At 52.8% G+C, this 26,412-nt stretch overlaps 2 protein-coding genes across 3 annotated transcripts in view; one reads left to right on the top strand and one right to left on the bottom strand.

The window, feature by feature from the left end:
* Positions 1-1,252: 1,252 nt before the first annotated feature.
* Positions 1,253-9,307, top strand: RNPEP (arginyl aminopeptidase). Its single transcript, XM_075173992.1, has 11 exons — positions 1,253-1,639; positions 1,800-1,940; positions 3,500-3,648; positions 4,255-4,371; positions 4,495-4,730; positions 5,347-5,460; positions 5,718-5,830; positions 6,201-6,309; positions 6,965-7,189; positions 7,807-7,949; positions 9,037-9,307. The coding sequence occupies exons 1-11, from the start codon at positions 1,253-1,255 to the stop codon at positions 9,199-9,201; spliced, it is 1,899 nt and encodes a 632-aa protein (XP_075030093.1). The 3' UTR covers positions 9,202-9,307.
* A 2,887-nt stretch (positions 9,308-12,194) lies between these two features.
* LZTR1 (leucine zipper like post translational regulator 1) overlaps positions 12,195-26,412 on the bottom strand; it is a 37,360-nt gene continuing 23,142 nt past the window's right edge. For both annotated transcript variants that reach the window (XM_075174171.1, XM_075174172.1), the window contains 10 exons: positions 26,267-26,359; positions 25,245-25,340; positions 24,001-24,184; positions 21,832-22,001; positions 19,819-19,975; positions 18,267-18,393; positions 17,041-17,190; positions 16,721-16,826; positions 15,793-15,873; positions 12,195-12,993 (listed from right to left, as the gene is read on the bottom strand). In XM_075174171.1, the coding sequence (XP_075030272.1) occupies positions 12,877-12,993; positions 15,793-15,873; positions 16,721-16,826; positions 17,041-17,190; positions 18,267-18,393; positions 19,819-19,975; positions 21,832-22,001; positions 24,001-24,184; positions 25,245-25,340; positions 26,267-26,359 (1,281 nt within the window). In that variant the 3' untranslated portion in view covers positions 12,195-12,876. The remainder of the gene's footprint in view (positions 12,994-15,792; positions 15,874-16,720; positions 16,827-17,040; positions 17,191-18,266; positions 18,394-19,818; positions 19,976-21,831; positions 22,002-24,000; positions 24,185-25,244; positions 25,341-26,266; positions 26,360-26,412) is intronic.

Below are 26,412 nucleotides of genomic sequence, written 5' to 3'. Positions count from 1 at the left end.
GTGCCCCCCATGATCTGCCGTCCCCAGCAGGGTGCCCCCCGTGCCTCCCCGGCCCCGCGACGAGGTGTCCCCCATCACCACCGATCCCCACCAGGATGCCCCCTCTGTCACCGCCGGTCCCCGCAGGATGTCCCCATCACCCCGGCGCCACCGGGGTGTCCCCCATGTCACCGCCGATCCCTCTCAGGGTGTCCCCTATCACTGCCCGTCCTTGCCGGCGTGTCCCCAGTGCCTTCCCGGTCCCCGCAGGATGTCCCCCATCACCCCCGGTCCCCGTCGGGGTGTCCGCCGTGTCTCCCCGGTCCCCGTCGGGATGTGCCCCATCGCCTCGCTCCCCGGTGCCCCCGCGGGGCACTCACCGCTCGCTGCGCCCCGTCCCGCCGCGGGCAGCGCCCGGTGCCGCCGCCGGTCGCAGAGTGGCAGAGCGGCCGAGGGACCCCGCGCCGGGCCGGGCCGGGCCGGGGGAGGAGTCGCGCAGGCCCGTGCCCGGCCCCGCCGCTCCGGCCGCCCGGGGGTGCCCGCCCCGGCCCTGGCCCCGGCCCCGGCCCCGGCCCCGGCACAGAGAGGCGGGTGCGGGGCCGCCCCTGCCCCGCTCGGTCCCTCCGGGGCGGCCCCGCCCGGCCCCCGGTGCCGCTCGGCTGCCGGGACGCGGCGGCTGGAGCCGGCGGCGAAGCCTGAGACAGGGATCCCCCATGGACCCCCCCACGGGTCCTCCCCGGATCCCCCATGGACCCCCCGACCCACGGATCCCCCCCCGCATCCCCCCGTGGATCCCTCCCTATATCCCTCCCCGACCCCCCCTGGATCCCCTCCCCACGGATCCCGACATGGACCCTCCCAAGGACCCCCCGCATCCCCCATGGACCCCCCGACCCATGGATCCCCCCCCGGATCCCCCGTGGATCCCTCCCTATATCCCTCCCCGACCCCCCCTGGATCCCCTCCCCACGGATCCCGACATGGACCCTCCCACGAAACCCCCCTCGGATCCCCCACGGACCCCCCGACCCATGGATGCCCTCCCGTGGATCCCCTTGATCCATGGATCCCCCCCCGGATCCCCCCCCGGGTCCCCCATGGGTCCCCCCCACAGATCCCCCCTGAGCCCCCTCCCCGCCCCCCGCCGCTGCCCCGGCCCTGCCCCTCGCCCCGCTCTGCCTCCCGGCCCCGCCCCGCCCCCGGGCGGCCCCGCCCCGCCCCTGCCCGTCTCGCCCCGCCCCTTCCGCCGCGGCCCCGCCCCCCGGCAGCGGCGATGGCGGCGGCGGGCCGGGACGCGGCCTCGGCCAGCAGCGCGGGCGCGTGGTCGCTGCGGCACCTGCACCTCTCGCTGCGCGTGGCCTTCGCGGCGGCGGGCGCGGGGCGGCTGCGCGGGACGGCGCGGCTCGAGCTCCGCTGCGCGCGCGAGGGCGCGGGGCCGCTGCGGCTGGACGCGCACCCCAGCCTGGCCGTGCGCCGCGCCGCGCTGCTGCCGCCCCCCGGCGCCGCCGGCACCCCCGGGGCGCCCGGGCAGCCGCTGCCCGTCGAGAGCCGCCCCTTCGCCAGCTACGGCAGCGCCCTGCACATCGCCCTGCCCCAGCCCGTGCGCGCCGGGCAGCTCCTCACCCTGGAGATCGACTACGAGGCGGGCGAGGGGCCCGGGGTGAGCGGGGGGACGGGGGCAGCGGAGGGGACACCGGTCACGGAGCGGGCCGAGCCTCCCCCGGGGAGAAGCCGCGGCTCCATCAGCGGAGAGCCCCCACGGGCGAGGAGCCGGGGGCGCCCCTCACCCGGGGGTCTCTCCCCTCCCTCCCTCCCCCCAGGTGTGCTGGCTCGCTCCCGAGCAGACGGCGGGGAAGCAGAAGCCCTACATGTACACCCAAGGCCAGGCCGTCCTCAACAGGTCCTTCTTCCCCGGCTTCGACACCCCGTCAGTCAAATGCACGTACTCGGCCACCGTGAAGGTAAGCGGTGCCCCCGGGCGCACAGACCCAGCCGTCCCCGTCCCCGTCCCGCCTAGCGGGAGCAAGACCCTCCGCCGGTTTGCAAGGTTGCTCACGGGGAAGCTGCCGGCTCCCTTGCAGGACGCGCCGGGGCATCGCATCAGCAGCACCGCCCGGGCCTCTGTGCAGCGCCAGCACGTTGGAGGCGATGCTTGTCGCACTCGCCTCAAAGCCTTCACTGCAGGCCCCCAGCAGAGAATACACTGAGAAATAAGTCATTTATACTGTTTTTCTCTTACATTCATCTTTAGATGAGTACAAGCAGACCCCAGCAGCCCTTTTGCTTCTCCCCAGCCGCGCGTGCTGGGCGCCGCTTTGTGCAATCCCTGGCGAGCGCGTGCACATGCCGGCCGTCCTGCCGAAAGCTCTTCTCTCCCAGTGGGAGGTGGCCGAAATACTCGGTGCTTGATGCCAAAATATCAGCTAACTGTTGGGGTCAGCCCGGTGTTTAAACCTCTCTGCTCTCCTCGTGCTGCTGCATTTGTCTAAGTAATTCCTCTAATTATCACAGAAAACCCTATTTGTGCCCGGTAGCAGTCCGAGGACAGCGGGATGCCTGCTCTTGGCCCTCAGCGGGAGGGCGACCAGGACGAGCTGAGTTTGGGGGGACACTCTGGAGGAGGGGGGGTGACGCCGGGCGGCACCGGGTCCTGGTGGCGGTGCTGGGGCTGCCGAGCTTCCAGGACGGAAGGAGCAGCTGCTGGTCCCCAGGTTTAGTACAAAAACAGGACTGAATGATCCAAATTCCCTCCTTGCGTGCGGGCGGTCACGCGGTGGCACCGGCACTGGGCCGCCCTGGCGTGCCAGCCTGCTGCAGACGAGGGAAGCCACTTACTGGTGTGACACCAAGCCAAGGCTGATGGCATGTGGTGGTATCAGCTGGTGATGTCAGAATTTCTTTATTTTGCCTCTTGCTTTAATTTCCACCCTTAAAGCTTCAGCAGCATCCCCCCCGACGGGGCTCGGCTGTCGTAGAGCCCAGGCGTGATGCTTTGTACCAAGAACGCTGTGTTCCCCGTGGCACTGCGGGGGCTCGCCCCGCGTTTGGAAGAAAAGAGACGGGATCAGTCTCCCAGGGCTCAGCCCAGGCCGCTGGATCGGCCACGGGTTCTACTTTGGCTTGAGAACGGGAAAAACGAGTTGTTGTGTAAGAAATGGGAGGAGAGCCAGCATCTGAAGGATCTGCATCCTTTGCCCTTTCAGCACCTGCAGCCCCAGCATTTCTTTATCTCGCTGGCACCTCACAGGGCAGCTCCGGGTGTCCTGGTGTTGCACCCAGCCGATGTTTGAGCCCACGTGCCGAGTGATGCTGTCGCAGGGATGCAGCTGTGATCCCGAGTTGGAGCTCGGGTCGTTACTGCTCGGCTCTGCGCCCCAAAACCTGCAATGCCCACAGCCCCGGCCACCTTCAGCGTGCTGGGATGTGTTTGCCATCAGACATCGTGGCATCCCTGCTGGGTTAGCCGACGTCCCACGCTGTACGTTAAGGATCTAATAGATGTTTCCATCTATGTGTCGAGGTCCCTGAGGGTTTCACGGCCGTGATGAGTGCCACGAGCTGGGAGAAGCAGAAGGATAACACCTTCGTCTTCAAGATGTCCCAACCAATCCCATCATACCTGATCGCTCTGGCTGTCGGGGACATTGTGTCTGCTGATGTTGGCCCAAGGTAAGCGGCACTGGAGGAGACCCCAGCGTTCAGCCCTGGCTGTGGGAGCCGCACGGTGAAGCTCCCATGCCGTGCTGTCCCATGGCTGCTGCCTGCTGCCTCTCCCTGCGCCGCTGGGCTCTGGAGAGCAGGCAGGCACGGAGACACCGACTGTGAGCATGACCCGGTCGGTCCCCCGTCTGCTGTGCACATGGTGCTGCGTCACCAGACCACGGGCTCTGCCAGGGGAGGGTGCTTCTTGCTCTCCAGAGTGAGGAGGAGCCTGGGTGCCGGGTCCCCTCGCCTTCGAGGGTGCCCCTGCTCTGCTCGTTTCACCCCCATGCACATGAATGAGAGCAGCGGGTCCCCGTTCACAGAGGGTCCCTCGTTTCTTCCCCAGGCCAGTGGTTTGTTCGGTTCCCGGCTGTCACAGTAGCCATATAAAAGCCCTTTGACATTCAGACAAGGAAAGAAAAGACAGCAGTTTGCACTATCAGTCTCATTAGCTTCCTCTATCAGCAGGCTTTTATTTTGCTGTGGAATAAACACGTGCAGTTTTTGTCTGATGAAGCAATAGGGTAAAAGTCCGCTGATGGTTAAAACTTCCTCTTCTACACACTTGGCCAGGAGCCGTGTCTGGGCTGAGCCATGCCTGATCGAGGCTGCAAAGAAGGAGTACGATGGGGTGATTGAGGAGTTCCTGGCGGTTGGAGAGAAGCTCTTTGGACCTTATGTTTGGGGCAGGTATGGCCTCCTGCTCCTGAAGGACCTTGTTCCCCAGGGCCGGGGAGGGAGCATCCCTCCATCCCCAGCTGCGTCTGCAGGAGAAGGTGGGTCTGACCCAAGCCGTCTGCTCCTCCCCGGCAGGTACGACATCCTGTTCATGCCGCCCTCTTTCCCCTTCGGCGGGATGGAGAATCCCTGCCTCACCTTTGTGACTCCCTGCCTGCTGGCCGGGGACCGCTCCCTGGTGGACGTCATCATCCATGAGATCTCCCACAGCTGGTTTGGCAACCTGGTCACCAACGCCACGTGGGGCGAGTTTTGGCTGAACGAGGGCTTCACCATGTACGCCCAGAGGCGCATTTCCACTGAGGTCTACGGTGCGTGGCCTTGCCCGGCCGTGGGGTGCCGAGTCCCCGCGTGCGGCCGTGCTGGCGCAGGCAGGGCCCACGCGGCTCCAGGTTCCGCGCACCGTGGCTCAGCGCACCCCTCTGAGCGCTGCGTGCGGGGCCAGAGCCTGCGCTGCATCTCGGAAGAGGTGAACATGCAACGCCCCGGGGGTTTCATGTTAGCGACAGAACCACCTTCGCTCTGAGAGCTGGACGGAGCGTCCGCAGCCCCGTGCCAGGGACGTGGGTGCTGCCATTTTGCCCAGCCTCACCTTCCTCTTGCTCCCGCAGCTCCCTCGGGGAGCTGATACCAGCCGCCCTGAGCTCCCCTCTGCTCACGCGGTCACATCCAGCAGCTCAGGCACTCCCGGCACCATTTGCTGCATCTGGAAAAATTTAAATGGCTCTAAAAAGCTCTTGCTAACCGAGGGCTGGGTTGCCGTGCCTCTCTGCAACTCTGCCATCCCAATGCCTTGTTTATCCGTTTCCTCCTCTCCCAGCTCATAAGCCAACGCTGTTTCCCTCCCCCGTAGCAGCACCCGTTGCGCTTGAAGCGCACGGGGATCGGGTCGGGGTCTCCGAACGCCTCCTGCTTGTCTCTGCCCAGGTTTGGCGTACACCTGCCTGGAGGCTGCGACGGGAAGGGCCCTCCTGCGCCAGCACATGGACAACACGGGGGAGGACCATCCGCTCAACAAGCTGCGGGTGGTCATCGAGCCAGGTCTGTGGGGCGTCCCCGTCCTCACGCAGCCGGCGGGGGGGAGCGGGGGCACGCGAGGTGTGCGGCGGGGAGAAGCCCTGCTGCTGGGGTGTTTCATGCAATAAAACCGGCGCTGGTGGTGGGACCCGAGTGAGGCGATGGCTCCGGGAGGGATGTGCCAGGCTTGCACCCTGCACAGAAAGCAGAAATCTTGGCGCACGTGAGGGCCGTTTTTTGCAGATGGGCAGATGATTTCTGAGGGTTTTCCCTTTTTCTAGGTGTCAATCCGGACGACACGTACAATGAAACGCCCTACGAGAAGGGGTACTGCTTCGTGAGCTACTTGGCCCATCTCGTGGGGGACCAGAGCAAGTTCGATGCCTTCCTCCAGGTCGGTACGAGGAGGTACCAGGTGGAGGTGCCGAGTCATCCAAAACCCCGCAGCGGGAGGCCAGAGCACAGCGGGACCCTGGGAAGGACGGGCTGAACAGGGTGGCTGGGGAGAGGAAGAGGAGATGGGAAATAGAGATGTTCACGGGGGGAATGAGATGAGGGCAGAGCTTGGCCCTGCTCTGGCAGCAGGGGGTGGCAATGCTCAGAGGTGTCCCGGGGGGTGCAGGGGGCTGGGCAGCCCCTGCGGGGGGAACAGGGGCCGGCGTGGGCTTGGCAATGCTAACCCCCCCGAGATGGAGCACAGGGAGGGCCGGGCAGCAAAGCCAGGGCTGAGCACATGCGGCATCACACCCCGGCCGTCCCCGCAGGCCTACGTGAACCGGTTCAAGTTCCAGAGCATCACGGCGGACGACGCCCTTGGTTTCTTCCTGGAGTACTTCCCGGAGCTGAAGGAGAAAGGCGTGGACTCCATCCCAGGTCAGCACGGTGCCTTCCTGGCCAGGGGACTGGGGCGCCGCTTTGCAAACCAGCACCTCCTGGGCGTCGGAGCCGTCCCGTGTCCCCTGCAGACCCCGTTGGTTTGTGCGTTTTACTGGGGACGCTGCCACTGGCCTCGGCTCCGGCGGAGGCAGCGCGGCGCTGGCCGGCCCGGGGTCAGGCGCTGACTTGTGCTTAGGCACATGCCTGTTCAGCCTGATTTTTTTCCATGCAAATCCAGTCCATGCTCTGCGCTCAGGTGCTGTTTCATGGGGTTTCCCCACGGACAGCTGAGCCCGGTGAGTCTCTAGCACCAGGATGTGAGCGTTTGCTGGTGGAGCCGCTGGCGAGCACTGGGATCCAACTCACTGGTGCCCCAGGCTCAGCTCAGCCTCGCTGCAGGGAGCCAGGCTGGGCAGGAGCTTTCCGTGCTGGAGCCGGCTCAGCTCTCTGGCGGCGGTGGGGCTGTTACTGCACAAGCACACATCGAGCCCAGGGTGGCTTAGTGGCCTCACCCCATTAGTCTCTGCTCGTCGCCATCCCTGTGCAGGTTTGGTGCTGGGGACGCCCACGGAGCAGGCAGCGGGATGTCTGGGCAGCTGCGCCTGACCCAGGGTTCAGAAAACCCGTCCCAGCTCTCCCTTCCTCGCCGCAGGCTTTGAGTTCGACCGCTGGCTGAACACACCGGGCTGGCCGCCCTACCTGCCCGACCTCTCGCCGGGGGAGCAGCTGATGAAGCCGGCAGACGAGCTGGCAGAGCTCTGGGCAGCCGATGGCTTGAACATGGAGGCGATCGAAGCCGTGGACATCACGGCCTGGAGGACGTACCAGCTGGTCTACTTCCTGGATCAGGTCCTGCAGAAATCCCCCCTGCCAGAAGGTGAGGGTCAGGTCACCTCCCGGGGCTCGGTGCCCAGGGGAGACACGGGGTGACGTGCCCCAGTCCAGCCAGTTGGCTGGGGATGAGACACACGTCAGCGGGACGCGTGGATGCATGGCCATCAGCCCATCCCCACGGCGGTCCAGCAGCGCAGTTCCTGGTGTCTGGGAAGCCTCCATCGGCGCGGTGGGAAGCGGAGAGCCAGAGGAAGCGTGTCCCTAGACCTCTGGGGACACGTGCAGTGGCAGGGAGGTGCCCTGCTGTCCCCAGGCTGGCTCAGCTGGGCTGTTGCCTCTCTGTGTTCACCTCTCCTTGCTGAGGGAACCCCCGACCCTTTGTGCTGGCATCCCAAGCCATGGGGCACGTGGCTCTGCAGGGCTGCCTGGCCCCAGGAGCCCAACACAGGCACCCTCCTGCCCGGAGCCAGCGAGTGCCTGGGATGCTCCCAGAGCTGGGGGTGCTGGGAGGCTTGGGGGGGTCTAGGGCTGGCCTGTGGCTGGGAGGATCCCAGAGGATTTGCAGCACAGCTGGGATGGCCTCATGAGGTCCCCTCGGAGCAGGGGCTGGGAGCTGGAGGCACAGCCCCCATGGGGGCAGTGATGATCCCCCTCTCGCAGGCAACGTGGAGAGGCTGAGCAAGATGTACCCGAAGATCTCCAAGGCCCAGAACGCTGAGCTGCGACTCCGCTGGTGCCAGATTGTCCTCAAGAACAACCTCGAGGCCGAGTACAGCAAGGTCAAGGACTTCCTCCACAGCCAGGTTTGTGCCGGGGCAGCGGTGACCGCACCTGGCAGCGTGCCATCAGGGGAGAGATGGGCACGGGACCTCTGCGCCAGGGTCAGGGGTTGGCTCTTGCTCTTGATAGACCCACAGAATGGGGGTTTGGGTTGGAAGGGACCTTCAAAGATCATCTAGTCCTACCCCCCCTGCAACGAGCAGGGACATCTACAACTGGATTAGGTTGCTCAAAGCCCCATCCAACCTGGCCTTGAACATCTCCAGGGATGGGGCATCCACCACCTCTCTGGGCAACCTGTTCAGCATCTCACTACCCTCATCGTACAACATGCCCGATCTAACCCTACCCTCTTTCAGTGTAAAACCATTGTCCCTTGCCCTGTCACTACAGGCCTTGGTAGAAAGGCTCTCTTCGTCCTTCCTACAAGTCCCCTTTATATCTGGAAAGGCCACAGTAAGGTCTCCCCAGAGCCTTCTCTTCTCCAGGCTGAACAACCCCAACTCTCTCAGCCTTTCCTCACAGGAGAGGTGTTCCAGCCCCCTGATCATTTTCGTGGCCTCCTCTGGACCCGCTCCAACAGGTCCATGTCTGTCCTGTGCTGAGGGCTCCAGAGTTGGACGCAGCACTGCAGGGGGGTCTCACCAGAGCGGAGCAGAGGGGCAGAATCCCCTCCCTCGCCCTGCTGGCCACGCTGCTGGTGATGCAGCCCAGGACACGGTTGGCCTTCGGGGCTGCGAGCGCACATTGCCGGCTCATGTCCAGCTTTTCATCCACCAGTACCCCCAAGTCCTTCTTGGCAGGGCCTCCATCCCTTCATTCCCCAGCCTGTACTGATAGGACCTTGCACTTGGCCTTGTTGAACTTGAGCTTCTCACAGGCCTGCTCCTTCTCCAAGGTCCAGGTCTCCTCCACTCTCCAGGTGCCACAGTGCCAAGGGCTGCCCGTGGCAGCATTTCCACCCTGTCCTATTCCTCTGTGTTCTCTCCCTGGCTAAGAGCAGGGCGATGCTGGAGGTGGTGTGCCCTGGGGGGATGTGGGGCTCTGGGGGCTTCATCCCCCTGGAGCCAGGGAGGAGGTTGGGGGGTAACCCCCGCTCTGTCTCTGCAGGGAAAGCAGAAGTACACCCTGCCCCTCTACCGCGCCATGTGGGGGGGGTCGGAGTCAGCCCGGGCCCTGGCCGTGGAGACCTTCTCGGCCACGGCCCCCCAGCTCCACGTCAACGTCCAGAACTACGTCAAGAAGATCCTGGGCTTGGAGGTAGCAGAGGACTAGGGCAGCCTGGGCTCTGCTCCCTCTGTGGGCTTTCCCTCTGGCAGGACCTCAGCGCGCTCTCCCTCACTGCACGTTTCCGTATTAAAATCTGTAATTTTTGTCTGTTTGTGCTTTTCCTGTTCCCAGCGACCCATGGGCAGCCTTAGCGTGACTCCCTGCTCCTCCTGCCCAGGATCCAGACTGGTGCCCCAGGAGGGGACCCTGCCAGCCCTGGGCCGGGAGGTGCAGGTCACTCCAGGAGGCTGGTGGCTTCTCCTGGTCTTGGCACAGGAGGGACAGGCCTGGAGCAGCTGAAGGAGGTCCTGATCTGCACCGGGGTCTGGTCCTTGCTGGGCTCCTGCCAAGGTCCCACACGGCAGCAGGGACGGGGGGAGCTGGTCCTCTGCCTGGGGGCTGCTGCTGTCGGCACCGCAGGGAGCTAACCCTGGGGGGTCTGTGGTGGGCGCGGAGGGGCAAAACTGGGACCCTCAGCGCCCCTGGGTGCTGCAGAAGGCAGAGGATGAGTTGGGGATTTCTCCTCCTCCCTCTTCACAGAGGGGCTCCCTTTGGAGTCGGGGATAGGGTGCATTCCTGCTCTTCTACCAGCGGCCCCTCTCCCAGGGGGGACAGCGCTCTGCAGAGGGGCCGGCAGCCCCACGGGAGAGCTGCCCGCAAACCGGCGGCACCGCGTGGGCTCCCCTGCCTGCCCCAGCTCCGTGCAGGCGGGAGGAGGTGAAGGCGCCCGTGCCTGCTGGGAGCAGCCGTTGGGGGCATCTCGTAAACCTGGACCTAACCCACGGGGAGCGACCACAGCAGATTTCTGAACAGCAGCGTCATGGATGGGGGTCTCTGCCCCTGCGCAGCCTGACAGGCTTTTAGCCAGGCCTGTTCAATCTGGAAAACGAGTCCCTGCTCCGGTGAGCAGCCACGCGCTGACAGCAAACGCCACGAGCCCGAACGGGCACAGAGGTGGTGCCATGTGCTTAGCGGGGACCTGCTCTTTGCAGATTGCTGGGATAAATCCCAGTGTGGTCAATGGTGCCAGTAAAGCAGGACTTGAGGGCTTTAAAGAGCCAGCATGGCCTGCATATGGTGGAGACTGTAGGACTAACACAAAGCCTTACAGCCACGCTGTTACTTATTCCTTATCAAATGCAGGAATATGAGCACGCTCCCCAAAATTCCGATACAAAACTGCCCCAAGGCTGCACTAACACCAGTAACCCCGGGAACCTGCTGGCCGTAAAGGCCCCTGAGGCCGCTGGCTCAAAAGGACGCTCTGGGGTGGTGGTAACGAGAACACCCCCTTGCCTTAGAAAGCACAAATAAACCCCACTGTGTGTGCTGGCCCTGCTGCGCCTGCCGGACCTCCCGCCCCGACATCCCCTAGGAAACCCGGGGTGCCCTGTGGGGCCGTCCCTTTTGGGCCATGCATCCGCCTGTTCCTACGGGAAGGTTGGCCCGTCCCCCCTCCGCAGCCCTGGCACTTCCCTGCCTCCTTCTCCCGAGACCCGACCCAGCCCCGCAGGGCCGAAGCGCGGGGGCACCCGCCGCAGCCCCCGCTGCGCTCCCAGGGGCTGGGGGGGGCAGCTCAGGCTGAAGGGGGTCAGCCTCGCCCGTGGGGCAGGTCCTGGCACCCTGCGCACAGCAGCCCAGAGGCAAATCACCACGACGACGTAACAGCACCATTGACCGCAACTTTTCAGACAATCAAGCCCACCGATGTAATGCAACCCTGACCGAGCACTATGGTCACCAGGGCTGCGACTAAGCCAAAACCACCTCCACAGCACAGACACCCGCTGTGCCCCAGCTCAGAGGGTGCAGAGGCTGCGCGTTGCCTCGCTGACGGGCTCAGGAATAAGCTCCAAAACCCAAATAGTTTGAGAAAATGGAGCCAAAGGGGCTGGTTATGGCACGGTTGAAATCAGCCCATTCTTCCCCACTGAGGGAACCAGGCTGCGCATGTTTGGGAAATGGGTGTCCTCTAGTGGATTCAGCATCGCTGAAAATAACTCGTAGTATTCTGACAAGTTGTAGCACACAACCTTTCTCCATTTGCTGATCTTCTGGTTTCCCAAATTGTCAGTACAATTAACACCATAACCTCTGACAAGAGACTTAATTACCTATGAGGCATCTGGAAATAACCCCTCTGGTTGAAAATGAGCCCTCAGCTCTCAGATGCCCCTGCCACCTCTGGTCTGACTCACCTGAGCAAGCCCTCAGCTGGGAGACAGACCAAGCGATCCCGAAAGCATTTCCCTTGGATTAAATTCTCCGTTCACAGAGACTGCAATGCCCTCAGCATACAGAAGCACGCACGTGCATGTCATGCTGCAGGACGCCGAACAGGAGCTCGCATCTCGTACTGCACTGGGAACACTTTACTGGCCTGAATTAAAAATTATGGCTGCAAGGGTAGAAACACAGGGGCTGGGCAGCTGCGCTTCCCACCTCAGGAGGGATCTTCCACCACTCCAGCTCAAGCCAACTCTTGCCATCCAAAAAGCCAAGCAGAGAGCAGCACCAGGTCAGTGCTGCCTTCTGCTTCACCTCTGCGAACTGGTGCAGCTTAAGGCAGGACAAGATTTTGATTCCCAGTCTCTGTGTCACTCCCTCCTCTGCGTTGCCTTGGTGGCTCTCGGGCTGGGGAGCAGTTCTGTCTGCAGACGTTCCACCGACACCAGCTGATCTCCTACGCTCCCCAACCAAGCGGCATCATTCAGCAGCCGGGGAGAGGTAAAGCCCCTCTCCCCTCTGCAGCGTGGGAAGCATCCAGCACGGCGGGGAGCTGGGGAGCTGCAACCGGGAGGGAACAGCAGCTGCTCCTGAACTGGCTGGGAAGGGCGCTCTGCCTTCATTCACCTTCCTGCAAAGGCAACGACTAACACAGACACTTCAGCATAAAATTAGTAAGAAGATGTAGCACACTTATTTTTGACAAAGTGACCTTCATCAAGCTCAGAGCTCTTTTTGCTTAATTTTTTCCATAATGAAAGCCAAGTCAATCATTAAAGGCGAAGATGTTAACTCTTTATTAATAAATTGATTTAGGCTTAGCGAGACAGGATTATGGATTTGATGGTCAGAAAGCACCGCTGTAATCTTCTAGTCTGACCTGCTGCAGCGCACAGGTCTGGACTTCCTGCAGCCCACCCATCCAGGCAGTTGCGAAAGGGCTTATCTTTTAATCCACACCATGGAGTCTCTGAAAAGTCACTACGTTCTGGTCCAGCGGTCAGCCTCACTGCGAACACCATGCCCTCTGTTTCTAGTTTTGTTGTATCTGACTCCCTTACAGCCCCTGGCTGTGTCAGCAAAAGTTCTTTAAATAGTATTCTTTAAATATTGTGTTTCAAAGTATTAATGACTCTCTTACTCATGACTGCTTTATTTTACAGTATAAAAGTAATAATGGGCTTGATTCTGAACTTAGTTCCTCCCAAAACCACATGGAGTAAATTCATTCCTGTAATGGTTTTCAATTTTACATTTGCGTAACAGAGACCAAACCCTTCTCCACAAAGGTACAAATCCACGGGAGAGCAATTCAGCTGTCCGTGCTCCTCTTGGCCTCCTGCTATGGTGTGTAGACACTCTGAGCAGCTCAGTATGGAATGGTAAAAAAGAGAGTCAGCCATAAAGTGCTAGTTTTTTTGAGGAACAAATTAAAAGTTCGATTACCAAAGCACGTCATATGTCTGAGCCCAGCTCTGCGCACTGTTTGTCTGATATGTGGTTAGCTAACGATTCTATGATGTCAAGAAGGAGTAGCTGACTTAGGGAGCGGAGATTTGGCAACTTGGAGACCTTCAAAGAAAAGAAAAACAGAACAGAAAAAACAGAAGGAAATTAAAACCCTCCCCAAATCATAGCTGGTGTATCACCGTTTTACCCCTGCCACCCCACGTGAAACAGGCGGATCAGGCAAGTCAAAGGCTGGGCGCAGCCGTGGAGCTGGGCTGCAGAGGACGGCCCACGGGGCTCCAGTCACGACCTCCTGCACTTACAACCCAGTTTCAGACTGCTGCATGGAGGGGATGGGAAGGCAGAACAGCAGAAATGCTGGCCTCAGCACCGCCTCTCTGAGAAAGGAGTGTAATTACTGTTTATATTGACAACTCTACTGCTAATGGATGCCAACTAAGCACTCTCCTAAAAGCGAAGTTGGGCACCAGCACAGCCCTGAACTTTGAAGTCTGTGTGTTTCTACTGGGAACGAGACTTCGGACCCGATCTCCTCGCTCCTGCGTGCTCCTAAGAAGAGGCTGTGCTTAGCGTCCATGCTGGTTTTGCTGGCACGCCTCCCGCAGTCAAAGCAGGTCACTGGAGCACTAGCCAACAAAAACCTTTGCCGTGTCAGATAAATGAGAATCTACGACAAACTTTATGCTCTTAGGCTGTTCAGAAGCTCAGCTGTTATCAAAAAGGAGCTCTATACGTTCCTTCCTGCTCCACAACCTCATAGTAATGAGCCAGTAATCCCTCTTTCTGGAGTTATTAACATACGTGCCCAGCCCTGCAGGCAGACTCTGCCTAAAGCCTGTCCGCTTACCCAACCGCTATTAACTGATTTAATAAAAGATATCACCTCACTCTAAGAAGCTCGACTGTGATAAAGAATAAAGATGTCCCAAGCATGTTTTGAAACCCAGGAAGGAATCGGCTGAATATACTTTCAGAAAGAGCTCAGGACATGCGCTTGAAGTAATATCCCCAAAATAAGGGTCCGCGAGGACTGGGAGGGAAAAAGACCCCCTTAAGACTGGCGGGAATCCTGCCCCTGCACCGAGGCACGCACTGCGGAGGAACAGATCAGGGTGTCAGTACAAATGCTTCAGAACAGCAGTTTTATTAGGGCTTTTGCACAATACTGACACACAAGAGCCTAAAAACACGTTGCCCAAACTAGCAAACCTCTGGGAACAGCTCTTCAATTAGTGTTCTCACTGTGGGGAAAACTCCTTAACAGCCCAAATCGAGAACAGCGTTAATCAAGCTGGAAGAACAGGAGATCCCAACGGCCATACGCCCGGTCTGCCTAAGCCTTGATGACCCACCGGGCTTGCGCAGCTAGAACAAACCACCCTTCAGAGCCTGTGGCTTGCCAGGGAGCCGAACGGCAAGCGTTCCTGCCCAGCCACACAGAGTCACCCAGCACCAGGCCAAAAATCACACACTGAAGCCTCTCAGGCCAAAGAAAAACATTGCATAATTAAGATTTCTTCGTGCACATCTGCTTGACAGTCTTCCAGCCACATTTTGATGAAAACTGTTCTAACAGTCAACAGTCTAAATATAAAACATTTCCACATATTCTGGTTAGCGGAGTACAATTGAGTAACGCCCTTCAGTTCAAATCTCTTTTTCTGAAATGTCGCAATGTTCATTTCCCCCCAGTACGTGCTGGTGAGAACCGTGCCAACCTGTTTGTCTTCCTGTGGCCTCCACTGGGAAGTCAAGACCTTGAGATTTCAGCTCTCAGGGACTGCAACGCATTGACCCCACATCCCCGGAGATGTCCCAACCACCAGGCTATCCTGTAACCCACGGTGGGACCATTCTCCATCCCCCGCTGAAGTTGGGCCACTCTGCAGGATTCAATACATTAAGATGAAGGCAGGGGCTGTAACCTCATGCTGGGGACTCTCCACTGAGAGTGCGATTCTGGGATGCTGGCTCACTCTCAAAGCTTTTTATGCATTTTCAGTTATTTCTGAATGTAAAATGCATTACACTTGGGCAACTTAGGCATTTAATAAAAAGCCTGAATACCTCCCTCTGTCTCACCTCTAGATACAAACTGGACTGAGCGGTGCTTTCCTCCCCCACAGGCAGCGGCGGGAGGATTGTGAGATTAAATATACAGAAGATAGAGAGCTACTTGAATACTAACTAGGGAATTATTAACAATAAGTGTGTAGCATCCAGAAATCCCAATTCCTATGATTTATCTATCAATTTCAACAATGCTAATAGTTGTGCAACGAACTGGTGACATGCTGGGAAACTCTCACGGAGGGATCGTGTCTCATAGGAACAACTAAATGACAATACCCTTCTTCTCTTGAGTAAGGACAGGAATATCAGCACATCAGGCTCCTGACCCTTCCTATCGCTAATGCATCATCCCACGTATCAAAACATGGGAACTACAGAAAGCCCAGCCAGGACATGGCAATGTGCCTTTTGAGCACATGACAATATAACATCTGTGACAGCGAATGCTTCAAGAGAGATATGAACAGCACACTCGTAACCGCTAGTGAAAGAGAGATTTGTGCACTCAATACATAACAAACTTATCTTGCTATACACATGTGAATCCAACGATGGCACGGCACAAAATTAACAGCTGGAAATGGATGCAATTCTGTGTAACTTCTGTTTGGAAGGTCTTCACATTTCCAGACCAGGCTGTTCTAGTCTTCCGTTTATTTTTAGGTGAAAAGTATGCCTAGCAGACTTGTTAGTGTCAGTGATATGCAGCCAGCTCTCAGCTGTCTCACATGAGGAAGAATGAAATGGATTCCTATATTAATGTGTCTTTAACCAACGCAGCGACAGAGGACAGCAGCTCTCAAAAGCCCCAGAAAAGATGCAACCAACCTTGGTGAACTGGTGAACGATGATGTGCAGGCAGTGCCTCTTCATGTCCAAGGCCTGGGTCTTGTCGGCTGCCTCTAAAATCTAGAACAAAAGCAACAACGTCATTTTCCTTCTGCATGGCTCAGACGTACAAGGCACAAACACTGTTCTGACTCAGAAGAGGTAATTCCTCTGAGCTAGGGAAACATCTCCATTTTTCATTACAAACCTGAATCTTTTCTGAACTATTCAAAAATAAGCCTTGGATTTAAAATGTGTGGAGTCCTCAGGAGATAATCAGTAGGAAACTGCAGATCTGTGTAAGAGCCAGGTTCTCTGAAGTGCCCCAGTGAGACTGGCACAGGCAAGAGCCAAAAGCAGTTAACGCTGGAATTGATTCTGCTCGTGTTGCAGTGGGTTCAGGCTGCCTACCTAGTAGATGGTAGTTTTTCTTATCACAGAATATTTTTTGTTAGCATAAACTTCATTGCCAGATCCTGTCAGCATTACTGATACAACAAGACTAACGTCACCTGCACCTCACTGTTTGCCCCGGTACAAATGTCTACTGAAAAAGGGTTTGGAGTTGAGTGCTGAGCACATGGTACATCTTAAAAAGCCCTTCAGAAACACTGGCCTACAACGGGGGTCGAGGAGCTCCAGGGGAACATCCTGTCGGCCAGCTGAGCAATATCTGCTGAACACTTCAGCACAGGAGCAGGAGTGACACAAAAAGCAGATAAGGGAACAAAGCCGCTGAAGGCTGCGCCCCTGCATAGGTGTTAACCACGCAGGGCCACTGTCATTAGAAGGGTTTGTGCAGTCTCAGCGGATGTCAGTTTGGAAGCGACGCAGTGAACCTGGCACTGGGGGTACCCACTTGACTAGGTCCTTTGGCTTTCCTGTATGTCAGTCAAGTGACTAATTAAAGCTGCTTGGGAACAATCACCTGGAGTACGTTCTCCACTGTGACATTCATTTCTAGATTCTGCTTACAATAGGCTTGCAATCTGTTGTTGGAGAAGCCGTAATAGTAAGGTGCAGCAAAGAGGTAACTGTTAATCTCTTTAAGGAAAAAAACGTAAAGCAAAGGTAACAGCGCTGATTGTAAATACAGATCAATGACAGAAGTTAAAATGCGGTGCCTGTTAACGCAACCCTGACAAATAATCCTCCCAGGCTGTGCCTGGCAATCTAGAGCAAAAGGAAGGTGAGCTGCTGTACATGCACTTTAGACAGATACTTCAATTATTTTAGATTTAAGGATACAGGGAGTCTTCAGGAGGCATGTTTACTTCTCCATAATAAATGTATCTAAGCATAGATTCGAATGCTTGCTTGCTGGGAACCATTTCGCCTATGGAAATATTCACTTGCCCATCTTCTGGCATGAAGGAACGGAACATGGCTTCAAAGTAACTGGAAAAAGAAATAAAACTGATGTAACACATTCTGCAGACAGATGGTTTAACCCAGTATTGTTCAAAGGCTGCTATTAAGCACTACAGCTTCCAAAGAAGCAAATTCAGGTGACAACCTGGGCAAAAACACTGCTAAATTGTTGTTTCATGTATGTCTGCCTGTGAGAGAACTCCAAATATAATCCCCCTAATTGCCATCAGCACTACCTGAAATTTGTCTGTTTCTTGAAAATTAGGACACATGGTGCTTTGATTTTTGTCTAATTTGCATAAGACCCAGTAGAGAGCTTAAAGCATTATGAATCTCCTTGGTATCTACAGGCTGCCAATCACGCAGGGTTGTTTTAAGAGCTGTGAAATGCTTCTGGTAAGATACCACGGTAACTAATACTGAATATTATTACTGGAACTGGAAAAAAATTGTGACGGTATTTGAAATTGAAATTTTATGTGAACATAAAGGTGCAGGTACACAGAACATACACGCGAGGGACAAACCCACTTCACCCACGTACTGAGGAGGGAGAATAGTCCCCATCTTCAGAAGGGTGAACTTGCCTCTGCAACAAAGTATGGGAACAATCTAGTCTCTGTTATGCACCACTTTTTGTTGTGCTTAGTCATACCCAGTTCTTAAATATCAGCAAGTGAGAAAGAGATTCAAGTTTCACATGATTCAAAATGGATGTTCACCACCAGAAGACTCATTCTGACCTCAGTGGACATCTGTTGCCTTCCACTTCACTGAAACCGCCTTATGCTTTACACCCTTTTTCCCTTCCTGTGATTTTACAGATTCTTTATCTTGCAGTGCAGCTTCTTACACATCCTCTAAAGAATCTCTACAGTATTAATTTCCTCCTATCTTTCCCTGCTGGGTTTCAAATAAAAAAAAAATTTAAGCACTGTTGCTTAAAGGCTTATTACACTCATTGAGCGAAGCTGCATCTTATACTTCATGCGGACACGAAGTTCCTCCCTATCTTCTAAAAAAAGCAAGCTGACCCACAGACTGCACAGCACTGAATTTTACACGTACAATATTTATTACAGTTTCAGTAAACAGCGACTCACCTGGAGCGGGCTGCTAGGATTGCTTTATGGGCTGGCCGTGGGTGGCCGTCTAAGAGAAGGATGATATCACAGAATTCAGTCCCAGCTCCTTCTAGGTAAGCCTTCATGTCCTGAATTAAAGATGTTCCTGAAAGTTAACATAAAAGACACGATAGTTCCAGGTGATCAGGTACTATCAAATTAATACATGGCCAAGCCACAGCTCCAGCCCCTCTTTCCTTGGGGTGAGTTTGAGGCAGGCCCTTCCTCATAATCTTGGAGCAAAATGAGCTTCATCCTTCCCCACCTCAATCCATTACCTACTGCCCATCCCAGAAAAAACCTAGCAGTGGCCACACTGAAAGGTGTTCTCTATAGATAAAGAAATCTGATTTTTCCCCACCCTTTTCTTCTCATTCTTTCCAACCACCAGGAATATAAAATTTTGTCTCTTAACAGAAAAGCTTTCTCAAATCCTCAATAAAGGCTTCTTTTATCCACCATTTTAATTAACCTTTGAAAATACACAGTAACTGAGAAATAGAGCACATTCAAGTCTGATCCAAATTCACTCATACTTTCAAAGTTCATCTTTCAATTTTTTGATGTTTGGGTCTCTCGCACCGTTCCAGTTGTGGACACAGAAGCTGGCTATGCCATCTTCCCAGATGGGGCATCTCTCTCCTCCCTGGGACAAATGCCAGCCCAAGGCTTTCTACTTGACCTTCCAGGACTGGCTTCCCCATCTTTTTCTCCAGTCCCAAATTCTTTTTGTGCAGTACTCCAAATCAATACTGGCAATGCCTTTGAATTTTGTGGCCTCAGCAAATTTCATTATTACATTCCTTTTTTTTGTGTGTGTTGGGATGATAAAGTCTTGAATAAGGCTAGTCCCAAATCAGTCCTTGATGAATTCTGTAACAGAACTGTAAATCAAATCTTCTCCTTCCAGCACAATCACAGAAACTAAAGACATGACCATTAGTACAGGTTACTTATCTTCTCAAAGTCTTCTCCTCCCTATCTTCTCTTCCTTTCTTCCATTAACTTTTCTTTTTCTTGGTTAATTTTTCCATGCTTTTTTTTTCCTCTCCCCCTCTCTCACAATAAGGTCTACCTTATCAGCACTGGCTTACTCACAAGATCTTCTTCCTTACTCTCGCTCCTTCTTTGGCGAAAACCTGTGAGCAGGCCAACCCCCCCACTCCGCTTTGTTACCTTCTAGTCCTCTTAAACTGAACGTCCACTGCCTTTTCTTTGAACCGTTCTTTATACCCTTCCTTCTGCCTCTTCTCTCCCTGAACAGAATCAGGGTATTTTATTGCAAGAAGAACACAACTGTATTTAATATGACCTTTCATGAATTTTGATGGGGATAATGTTCTGACTGAAGCTCACTGGAAAAAGAACCGGCATGCCCTGTCTTAGTCTGGGAAACAGCCTAAGCACAGTTATGCCTACTGGAGACTCGGTGGTCTGCAGTGGTCTACTTCCTACATTGTTTCCTAGAGTAAACAAACCATTAGCAATGCAAAACCAGCACAACTAATAACTTTATAAAGCATGAAGTTACCAATGTCAAGCGGCTGATCAGAATGCGTTCGAACAGGAGGTTGCTGTTTTCTCCGTACAATCTCCACTATGAGGGATGAAGAAAGATGCTCAAACTCCTTCATCATTATTACCTGATTAAAATGTGATTCTTTCACCACAAAGTTCAGGCAATGTTCCTTAAAAAAAACCCAATATTAATAAAAAAATTATGGTTCACTGTACGAAGTCATCCTACAGCATCACATAAATGTTACCATGTTACACGTATAAACAGCCATCTTTTCTTACGACCTTCCACACGGATCCTGCTGCTGGAACTATCAAACAATGATCTCCTTACTAAATGACCGTTTAGGCTCCTACTCGAACAGGAAATTCAGGACAATTCTAAGCATCTAGAAAAACCTGACTAAGAAATAATAACAAGGAAAAGATTAATTGTCTCCCATCTAGCTGCTCTGAAGATTTCTAAAATAGCAATCTCAGGAGACGCCGAAAACCTCAAGGAGCTAACTAAGATTGGCTGCTATCTCATAATAATTCTTTATACAATTAGATACAAAAGTTAATTAGAAGGCTGAAGAGATCTTAACTCTTAACACTATACATTAAGGGTACAAATAGTTTGCAGGATTTCCTTGTGTGGATTTTGCCTTAACCTTTTCTGTAAAGGTTGCACAGTCTGAAAGAGCTCTTGTAGGTTCTTGTACGACTAACTTGCTAGAAAAATCAATGTGGTGGAAAGGTCACAAATTAACCAGACCTAATGCTAAACAGTTAAAGGGACAAAAAATGGCACTTCATTTGCCAGTGCTTGCCAAGGCTTTCCCTCAGAACACTTTCATACGCAAGAAATATAATCGATAGCATAAGGTGAGTAAAAAATTCACCCAAAGAATAATTACTACTGTCCATTTTCTGCCAAGTTATTTCACCTGGGATCCACAGGGATCTGTCCAGGACCCACCTGTAAAGTGTTTTAAACAATGACTAGGATGCCAGAAAAAGCAGTCTTCTGCAGATGGCACCTACCCGCTGAGACTAACGCGCACTTGAGAAGACAGGGTGCCAACTCAAGGTGATCCTAACCAAACGGAGTTGTGTGGAAGCGCCCCGGTCACCCTGCTGGTAGCGAAGGCAGGTGGAGGTAGCTGGCTGATCTGAAATTATCGGTACTAGATCCACCAATGCTGAGATTCTGGGCAGCTAATGGCATCACGGTCCTATGCACCAAAGACTGTGCCAGCATTTACGTACTTGCTGCTGACTCTGCTGCTGTCCTCCTGGATGCCTTTCCTTTGCCCAAATCCAGTGCATAAAGACTGCCTGAGGAAGTGCTGGTGCATACTGGTTTGTCTAGCCCCACTCTGCTTGCAACCGCCAGCTATATTGCCAGCTGATGTGCACAGGCTGCTCAAATAGGTATTGCATGATCTCAGACTCTTGGACTTGGGTGGAGGAACTTCTCTGCAGCTTTAAGCAGAATCGGCTCTGGCCACTGTTGGTGGGAACCAGACCACCACAGCAAATCATGGTCTGAAGCCTGGGGATATCGACTCTGTCATGACTTTCAGCAAATGCCTAAAAGCCCTTGTCCCACTACATAGAGACGAAGAATCGCAGACACATTTTGTTTTTCACGAGAGTGTTTTTCAGATCAAAGGCATGAGAACAGAATTTAGTTTTTCATCAGACCAGGCGAAAGTTTGCAGTCTCTGTATAAAACAGTGGGACCAGAAAATGCACTGGTTCCATCTTGCTGCAGTGAGAGTGAACTGAGGAAGAGCCGAAGTCACTCTGCCCTTTGCATCCTACAGCGCAGATACGCAAAAATATCAAACACTTATTGAAAGAAACCTACATAATATTCATGAGCAACTGCAGGACAATCCACTCAAACATAACTCAAGCAACTATAATTATACGAAAGAACTGAATTTGCAAAAGCTGATAGCTTTTGCAAAGCACTAATTACATCGACTTCATTTTTTAAAATTTCTTATCAGTTACTTTGTATGCAAAATGTGATTACCTTTAGCTGATCCAGCTGAAGCTTGTTAGCATTTTCACACACAATGAGCACATTCTGCAGGTCTACGGATGCTTCAATATATTGAAGGCAGAGCTGTTCCAGTCGAGAGAGCTTGAAGTTTAAGGCTAGTTTGTATACATCCATAATAAGTAACACATCCTGCACATGACCTGAAATTACAAGAGATAAAAATGCTGGAGAGCTCACAGAACAAAAAGAGAAACTTTCCTCAAAGTATTTCTTTTTACATCAACTTCAGCGTTCAGAATGGTAGAATGGGCAGCGACTGGAGTACTTTTATGGAGAAAAAAATTCCATTGCTGGTTAGACAAAATCTGAATTGATACTAAAAAAGGAGTTTCAAAATTGAGGCGTGAAAGAGCCACCCCAAAAGATTTTTTGGACAAAGATTTTGTGACAATCTGGATCACAATTTTTTAAAACCCTCAAAAGAAAGTGAAGTCTCTAAAAACACTGACAAGCTCCGAAGCTAGCAGCCTGATTTTCCAAAGTGCTCAGCTGCTAACAGCTCTGCTGAAGTTCCTGGTTTTTATGCAGCATTAGCAATCAGGTCCCTGATTTTCATGAAGGCACTCTGTTCTTGTCTGTGTACAGATCTGAGGCTGGTCTCGCAGCGCTCTGCTGCACAAGCAAGTTAACTGCTATGGGGTTTTAAGTTAATTTTGATTCCTGTACATTTTACTGTAGCATAAGCAGCTAGCCCCACAAAGGGCAGGCTAGTCTGTGCATTCACAGCCTGACTCATTTTAATAGGTAGGTAGAAAGCTTTCAATGGTGTTTGTTTGGTTCTTACTTCAGGGCTGAAGTAAGAGAGGGGCAGTGGGGACCCTCGAAGGCCACTGCAATGGGGCTACTGGGACACCAACTCAAGGAATAATCCTCCACAGCCTTTGCTTTCCTCACAGGAGATCTCCGGCCATCTGCTGTAAGTACCTTTTGATACAGAAAAGCCTTCTTGCATGTCACGTGCCTTCCCTGTGTCTAACTGGGAAAATCCCATTTGATAAGCATGCCCAGTTCTACTAGCTCAACCTCTAGATGGATCCCCAAGGTGCTGCCCTCTGAACTGAGAGGAGCAACCAGGAATACAAGTGGTCAGGACAGGGCCATTGGAGGATCCCAGCAGACAGGGAGAACGTCTGATGGGCTGGGGAGAAGGGTGGCAGGCTGCCTGGGAAGCCTGTAACAAAGGGAAGAGGTTCAGTGTGATAAGTCCTTCTTTGGTCTGATCCTGTCCTGCAATGAGCGTGCTGAGAGGATCAGTGAACCTGCTGAGAGCAGGATCTGGCAATGCTGGCAGACACCAATGAGAAGGTTCCCTCGTCTCCATTAATTAGGCTTGCTCTCAGACATGCCACCTCGCAGGGAAAGCCTTGAGACAACTGCATACAAATTATTAGTTTTCTAAGAATTACCTTTTATAGAAAGGAAAGATCCTGGACTGAAGCTGAAGCAAAGCTTCCAGCATTAAGATAGACATACCTCACTCTAAATGACCGTGCCACATGGCTGCAGCTTCCCCAGCCCCACCAGCTGGAGTTCCCCCTTGGTATCCAGTCTGACCCACAGCCCAACAGACCTCATCGCTCGAACCAGGCCACGAGTTAGATCTGCTGAGTGGGAGCTGAGAGAGCTCTGGCTGTTACCTCTCAGCCTCCAACTGTTTTTAACTCAGGGATCTTCAATGAATGCATCGAATGGATTTTTCCTTTCTTGAGGCATTACTTTGGATTGGCATTTTGAAGAGATGATAAATACTGGCTTGCTCTGTCTTTCTGTGTGGGCTCAGTTTGCAACAGATCAAAACAATACCAGAAAAAGGAAATAAGCCAACCCAGGATACATGGTCCTTCCAGGCAGGCTGCCGTAATGTTCAAAATACCATGAAATTTTTGTTTGTTTGGTTGGGTTTTTTTACACCTTTTGGAAAGATCAAGAACCTGCTTTTCCTTGATGTTTGAAAAGAATTAGGAAAAAACAAAGCACTGTTAGTATGCTTTGATAGAAATCTGTTATTTTTTTTAATCTCAGGTAAGTAATTAAGCACTTAGAGCAGGACTGATCATCTGCAAATGCTCGATCCTGCTCTGTATCAAAATAAATGTTTGCTCCCCGGTTGCTAGTATTTTTTTTATCCTACTGTCCTACCTTTGCGAGGGTATTTTATTTTATCCGTATACAGAAACTGCATGAGCACCTCGAAGGGTTGCGCCTCAGCCTCTCGGATAGGCACTTCCAGCAGCGGCTGCAGGCGGCACAACTTGACATTCCCACCAATCCCATCCTTCTGACACGTCGCATGTCCCTCATCTTCAATATCTTGTTTTGATTTCTGCGACAGAAAAAACACTCAAACACGGCAACGAGGCTGTGTCAGCTCACACACATTACCATCAAAACAGGACAATCTTCAAGACCCAAGATCTCATTATCTTTAAGATTATTTTCAAGATAATAAGGAATTCATATGTCTTAGACTTACTGTTCCATATCCTGTAACAAACATGGATCAGAACAAATATGAGCTCCTGGATGAAGCTCAAAAGCAGGACCTCAGAAAAAGGGAGGAATGAATTCCACTGAGCTCACATTTCTGCCCTCAGCAGGAACAGCAGGAAGATGCAGGAGCAGGTTCCGCAGACCCCTGTCTTGCAAAGTCAGAGCTCAAAGTGCTGCACAGAAGTATTTTAAGCCACTCTGTTACTTCCAAGTTTCACTTTGACAGCCTTTCCCTACAGCCTTTTCCAGTGAAGATGGAGGGCTGTGGGCTGGCAAAGCAATTAACTAAGGGGCAATGAGGCATCCATACGTCTTACTGCAGGTTGTGTGCTACCACTTCCTCAAGAGCAACAAATCTTTGCTGCTGAAAAGCTGTAAGTAGTTAAAATCAATAGACAATGAACCATAGGCACCAGACCTTCAACTCTGGAAAAAAATCGGGAAATACTAAGGTAAAGGGAACAGAGTCAGCCTCAAAACCTTACCACTGCCTTCACTCTAATCTGTCTTATCTTGCAGGCCATCCCCGATGACATACAGCTTTTGCCCTTCCCAGAGGGAGGGGTACACATACCTCCCCAGGGGTATTCCACAAGATTAGAACTTAGACAGCTACGAGAGCTCCCAAGAACCATTCCGCCAAATCCAGATAACTGGATTAACTTTGGCTCTTCCATGTTACGCTCCTCGCCTGGCCTGATATACATCCCGTAGCCTATGTTAATACTAATTATCCTCTTTATTTTACTTGCCCAAAAGCACCTTAGCATCAGATACTGCTCTGGTCCTACATCTGTCTCAGCAGATACTACCTTTTTCCTAACAATCGTATTTCCAAAATTGGGTAGAATAAGCATTACCTTGCCACAAGATTACTTTCCTAAAATACTCACCTGTTTCAACCTCTCCCTTGCCTGTATGATTTTCTTTTTCAGCCACTTGCAGCGAGCTGTAACAATTGCAGTGTGCCCTCGGACTCGTTCTTCCTTCTGTCAAAGGCAAAAGAATAACACATATTAAACTTTTATTCCCAAATCACATGGTGATGGCAGATGGCAGAAGCCATAGAAACCTGGGCTGAACTCCAGGTCACTATACATTTAGTTTAAGTTAGAATCAAAGGCAACCTTGCATCTGCTCTGCACATCCACATGAAATTCAACACCTATTTTCCCAAAAGGCTAATGGCAAACACCATTTGGAAAGAGTCTTTGTTATGTTCACTGAGTGGAAGCTGTTGTGTAGGTTCAGTCACAGATATTGCTTCTTATTGTTGCATCTGATTTTCGATTTAATTTTCTCTTTCCAAAACCACAGTTACGTTTGTTCTTCATAATCTACTTCATCTGTTGTTGAGGATCTGTTATGTGATCTTTGCAAAGTCTTTTCTAACTTTTTTTTTTTGTAAAAGGAATGCAGGAAAGTTCAAATTTCTCATGTTTTTGTTCAGAAAACATGTTCTGTTTAGAATTTTATAATTTTTTTCATTACTAGAGAATCATTCCCCTGTGGTGTTTTTTCTCATTCTGTTTTATTTCAGTAATTAAAAATTGCTCTTGAAATGATACATGGATCTGCAAACCACTGACCTGCTTTTTCCAAGAGACAGTTGGTCGTTTAGTATCATTTTCATATTGCAACTATATATAATGTGCTGCGGTAAATTTGGGTTATGTCTCAGTGATCCACAGATCTTCTCAGTTTAAAAGTTTCTCTCCTTTGCAGCTTTATAAATTTGTCTGGATTAGTGGAACTTAGTAAAGCAGACAGACCTCATTTTCACCAGTGACACTGCTCTTAAAACTTCATTCCCAGGATTTCTGGCACACTCTTCGTACAATTTGCTTTCTCCCAGCAAACATGCTACACACGCAGTAACACCCCCTTTGGCACCTTTTCAATAAATTCTACTCACCTCTCCCAAAACAAACTCCAAGTCACTGAACTGCCTGTTTTCCCATAGCCTTCCATAATCTTCGTGTAGAGTGCATTTAGGGTAACAAGAAAACTAAAAAAAAATAAAAACCCACAGAAGACAGAATTCATTTCAAATGGCTATAT

The sequence above is a fragment of the Calonectris borealis genome, chromosome 26, assembly GCF_964195595.1.
Source record: "Calonectris borealis chromosome 26, bCalBor7.hap1.2, whole genome shotgun sequence".
Lineage (NCBI taxonomy): Eukaryota > Metazoa > Chordata > Aves > Procellariiformes > Procellariidae > Calonectris > Calonectris borealis.
Note: the sequence above shows the minus strand (reverse complement) of the source record. Positions and strands in the feature narration are given on the sequence as shown.